Source organism: Phacochoerus africanus, chromosome 3, assembly GCF_016906955.1.
Source record: "Phacochoerus africanus isolate WHEZ1 chromosome 3, ROS_Pafr_v1, whole genome shotgun sequence".
In the NCBI taxonomy this organism is placed as follows: Eukaryota; Metazoa; Chordata; class Mammalia; order Artiodactyla; family Suidae; genus Phacochoerus; species Phacochoerus africanus.
Window position 1 is genome coordinate 29,265,020 of NC_062546.1, and position 5,085 is coordinate 29,270,104.

The 5,085-nt window shown below is 61.6% G+C and overlaps 1 protein-coding gene across 4 annotated transcripts in view; it reads left to right on the plus strand.

Moving 5' to 3' along the window:
- Window positions 1–4,523, plus strand: part of SNPH (syntaphilin) — a 41,550-nt gene extending 37,027 nt beyond the window's left edge. For all 4 annotated transcript variants that reach the window (XM_047771427.1, XM_047771428.1, XM_047771431.1 and 1 more), the window contains one exon: window positions 150–4,523. In XM_047771427.1, coding sequence (XP_047627383.1) covers window positions 150–1,323 — 1,174 coding nt within the window. In that variant the 3' untranslated portion in view covers window positions 1,324–4,523. The remainder of the gene's footprint in view (window positions 1–149) is intronic.
- Window positions 4,524–5,085: the final 562 nt, after the last annotated feature.

Consider the following 5,085-nt stretch of genomic DNA (forward strand, 5'->3'; position numbering starts at 1 on the left):
GGAGGAGGAAAAAGGCTTTGAGTCATTAGTTTTTGGCTCTGAGCAGCAGCAGCCCGGGCCCTCCATTCTTGGTGGCAGCCTCCTCCTTGCCTATCCTTGCCAGCAGTGCCAGGCCAGGCAGTGAGCCTGTGTGTCTCGTCTGCTCACAGGGACACCGAGATCGACGACCTGAAGACACAGCTGTCACGCATGCAGGAGGACTGGATCGAGGAGGAGTGCCACCGCGTGGAGGCCCAGCTGGCCCTGAAGGAGGCCCGCAAGGAGATCAAGCAGCTCAAGCAGGTCATCGACACCGTCAAGAACAACCTGATCGACAAGGACAAGGGGCTGCAGAAGTACTTCGTGGACATCAACATCCAGAACAAGAAGCTGGAGACGCTGCTGCACAGCATGGAGGTGGCCCAGAATGGCCTAGCCAAGGAGGACGGCGCCGCCGAGTCGGCCGGCGGCTCCCCCGCCCGCTCCCTCACCCGCAGCTCCACCTACACCAAGCTGAGCGACCCCGCCGTCTGCGGGGACCGCCCGCCCGGCGCCTCGGCGGAGGACGGGGTTGACAGCGGCTTCGCAGCGACCGATGACACTCTGAGCCGGACGGATGCGCTGGAGGCCAGCAGCCTGCTGTCATCGGGAGTGGACTGCGGCCCCGAGGAGCCCTCCTCGCTGCACAGCTCCTTCAGCCTGGGCCCCCGCTTCCCCGCCAGCAACACCTACGAGAAGCTGCTGTGCGGCACGGAGGCCGGCGTGCAGGCCAGCTGTGTGCAGGAGCGCGCCATCCAGACGGACTTCGTGCAGTACCAGCCCGACCTGGACACCATCCTGGAGAAAGTGACCCAGGCCCAGGTCTGCGGGATGGCCCCTGAGTCAGGGGACTGGCACCTGGAGCCAGACCCCCAGCCCCCGGGGCCCAGAGACCCCAACTCTGCCGTGGTGCTGACAATGGGTGATGAGCTCGAGGCCCCAGAGCCTATCACCCAAGGGCCCACCCTGCACCGCCCTGGCTCCAGTCCCAACCCCGGGCCGTCGGTGAGCGTGGTGTGCCCCGTGGAAGAGGAGGAGGAGGCGGCCGCAGCCGAGAAGGAGCCCAAGAGCTACTGGAGCCGCCACTACATCGTGGATCTGCTGGCGGTGGTGGTGCCGGCTGTGCCCACGGTGGCCTGGCTCTGCCGCTCGCAGCGGCGCCAGGGCCAGCCCATCTACAACATCAGCTCCCTGCTGCGGGGCTGCTGCACCGTGGCCTTGCACTCCATCCGCAGGATCAGCTGCCGCTCGCTGAGCCAGCAGGGCCCGAGCACCAGCGCGGCAGGCGGCAGCTCCCAGCTCTGAGCGGGCCCCACCGGGGCTCCGGAGATCTGACTGCCGATTGTAGGGCTGCCGTCCTCCTTCTCGCACATTCCCTGGGACATCATCTTATCTGTTTAGTTTTGGGGTTCAGAAGTGGTTTTTTCAGGATGATAATAGTGTCAGGAGCTGGGTGCGGGGCTTGGGGGAAGGCGCCCCAAAACTTCAGCAGGAGAGAAGGGAAGAGAGACCAAGGGCAGGGAGGCACGTGATTGGACCCATTGCAAGGAGGGGGGGTGGGGTCCCCAGCACGGCCCCCCCTGCCACCCCCAGGCCCTCACACAGGGCAGCCCCTGCTCAGGAAGTCTCTGGTGTGTTGATCTGGGGAGGCAGGCCTCGTCCGCTGAGCCTCCCATCCCTCACCCCCATGTCTGTCCAGTTCCCAGTTCACCCTAAGCCTTTGCTCCCAGCCACCCTTTACCCTCAGCCCAGGCTTCTGGGCCAGTGTTATCTGCTCAGATGCAGGCAGCTGCGACCCAAAGTACAGGCAACTGACCAGGACTCCGAGCAGGGTCAGGAACCACTTGGCTCCCACCTGAGCTCCAGCCTCTCCAAGCTGCTCCCCACTTTGGGATTCAGGAGCACAGTCAAGGCCATGGGCTGGAGGAGAGATGGTGATGGGCAGCAGGAGGCAGAAGGCCGTGTGGTTCCGTGTCGGTCTGTTCAGCCCAGACCTTCCCCCACATCTGTTTTCCTCTTGGCGCTTCTGGATGTGTCAGATACTTCTTCTGGGAGAGCCAGACAGGCGAGTGCCGGGGTGTGAATGCTGGCCTGAGCCCCAGCTCCTGTCTGGAGACTGCCAGCATGGAAGGAGAGGCGGGGGCTGGCAGCTCCAGGGGGCTCCTCCAGCCTTCTGAGCAGAGGCCCTGCAGCCTGGGAGGCAGGGCTGGACTCGGCAAGGCCCGGCTGGTTTCCCTGCCCCTGGAGCTTGCCCGAGTCTCTCTGGGGACCTTAGGATCAGCTTCTGCTTTGCACTACGTTCACTTTGAGGCTTGGTTCTCACGCATCCCAGGATCTCCAGGGAGGTGGCTGCTTGCTTTCTAGAATGAGGGTTCCTAAATCTTACACCTGTCTGCCTCTGCGGGGGCAGTTCCAGCAGGATGAATGGCAAGATGAGGTACTGAAGCCATGATGTCCATCCAGGCCAAAGCAGGGGGCCCTGGGATGCTTCTTAAGCAGGTGTAGAATGGGGCTCCCACCCAAGCCCAGTCAGCCTGGGAGGGTTCACTGGCCCCCCTCCTTCCCTGGGACCACATCGGGGACCCCAGCAAAGCTGCTGACATTTTATTAGCATTATTATTTGACAGAGTAAACTTCTTCCTCTTCCCCTGAAGGACTGTACTATCTGGTCATCCCACCCTCTTCAGAGTCAACTACACATTTGGGGGCAGTGGGGGGGACATTGGCAGGACCCTGTGTCTTACCCCTCCCTCTGGCCTGGGGGCCACTCTGGTTCTGCCAAGGTTGCTCGCCCACCCCCGCTGCTCTGACAGCTGCTGCCTGACTTGGGGTCTCCGCCCTTCCTCTCTGTGCCCTCTGCAGGCACCTGCATGTACTGGGGGTGGGCAGCCGGGGGACACCTGCATGTACTGGGGGTGGGCAGCCGGGCCAGCCATAGAGGGAGGAGCCCCTCTGCCACCTGCTTTGTGCCTCTGAAGCTCCCCCTCCTTGCTCAAGGCCTCAGACCAGCCATCCTCTGTGGAGCACCCCCATCCCAGCTGAACCAAACCCAAACTCGGGGGGCCAGGCCAGACTGCCCCACAGGACCCTAGGGTTGTGACACGGAGGGGCAGTGGACAAATCTAATCCAAAGGTGAGTCAGGACTGGTCACGGACCCCGCCTCCTGTGCCGTGTACTCCCGGAGCCACGTTAGACATAGTTCAAGCTTTGCCGAGAAAATAAATGTATTACTATATTTGACGACATAAAATCTATATATTTTTCACCATTGGAATCTAGTCAAGCTGCGTAGCTCCTCTGCTCCTGTCTGCGTCTTCTGTCTGTGGCCTTCCTACTGTGTCTTATGTTTTGGTGGACGTGATCAGCCTGGGGCCGTGTGCTCTGCTCTGTCCCTGTGGCCAGAGGAGCCACGCGTGAAGAGCGTGGACCCAGCGCTGTGGACGCGGTGAGCAGGGCCAGCGTTCTGCTCCCGCTCTGGCCCGAGGCCTTCCCATCTGGTCACAGGGGCCCTGGCCCACAGCGTGGAGGGTCCTCTCTTTGGAGGGGTCTGGCAGGGCCTTCAATGGCTTTGTCTCTTCTTGTCAGTGGAGGAGGTGGCTCGCTGCTCTCGGCCTGGGACAGACGCTGGGACCACGTTGGCCAGGGCCCTGGCTCGCGCATGTGTGGTGTGTGTGTGCTCAGTATCCGGCATCTATGCAAAAGCGGTGGCGCTGCCTGGGCAGCTCTGCGCGGTGGAGGCACAGCGGCCTGCTGGCTCGGGCTCCAGGCCCTGACTGCAGGGCATAGACAGTGGGGCTGACGGGCAAGGCCAGGGGCCGGGGGCCTCCCGCTGAGTGCTCATCCTCCCAGGCTCCCCTCTTCCTTCCTGCTTAATACCTCCTCCTGTCTGGCTGTGACCGTCCCCTGGGCCTCCGCTTCCGGAGCAGAAATCTTTGGGGTCTCCCCTCCCCCCAGCCTGGAGCTGATTAGACCCTAAGGAGACAATGTTCCCAGGAACCACCTTCCAGAACTGCTGGTCCCTCGGAATCTAGCTGCCAGAAGCAGCTCCTTCTAAGTTGCGGGCCCAGGCCGGAGCCCCCGCGCTGTTCCTGTGGTCCAGGCTCAAGCAGGAATCGGAGTCAGAGGCCAGGACTCTGCTCAGCGAGCTGGCCTCAAGTGGAGTTGATTCCAAATATCTCCCAAGGGGATTAATTTAGCTCTCACCGAACACCCTTCCCAGTTGCCACTAGCACAGGGGTACCTGACAGCACCTTGGGGAGGGGGGTGCAAATGGGGAGGCCTACAGAGGGGCCTCAGCTCTGTGAACTCATGACCCCTCTCTGACTGGTGGGGGGGTCCATGCAAACAAGTCACAGTGCACCCCTATATCCAGCCATGCCCTTGACAGAGAATTCAGGGGATACAGGAAAGGGGGGGAGGGAGGAGGGGTCTTCACTTTTGTCTCCTTTGTCCTTTTGTTCTGCAGAGTTGTACCTGCAGCAGACAGCTCTGAATTAAAGCATGAAAACACAACAAGACCTTGGCCTGTTTCCTTCATAGTGTGTCTTTTTCTGGGGTGGGGGGCAGTGAGGCGGATGAGAGGGCTCACACTGTTCCCACCTGCGTGGGAGTCCCAGCCTACCCACGCTGGAAAAAGCGGAGCAGCCAGAGAGCTTTTCTGAGGTCAAGGGAACCAGGGGGCTGCCTGCTGGTTCAGCCCTGCCCCGCAGCTGACTCCCCAGCTGGGGGTCGCTTCGCCCCCTGAGTGTCAGACCTGCTGGGGCCTGCCTGCAGGCACACTGCATCCTCTCCAACACCCCGAAGTGGGTCTCACGTTCCTTCTGCAGATGCAGAAGCCAGTTGTAGTTGCTGAGTGGGGTGCACTAAAGCAGTACCCCCTTCCAGAGCCCCACCCCACCCCTCGGGCTGCCTCAGTCTGGCGGGCGGCATGTGACAAAGCCAGGTCACCCCTCTCAGAGGCAATGTGCAGAAAAGGTCTTGGTTTCACCACTGCTTAAAAGAAAACCAGCTCTGTCCTGTCCATGGGATCGAGGATTCTGGAATTTCAATTGCTTTTGAAAAAGAGA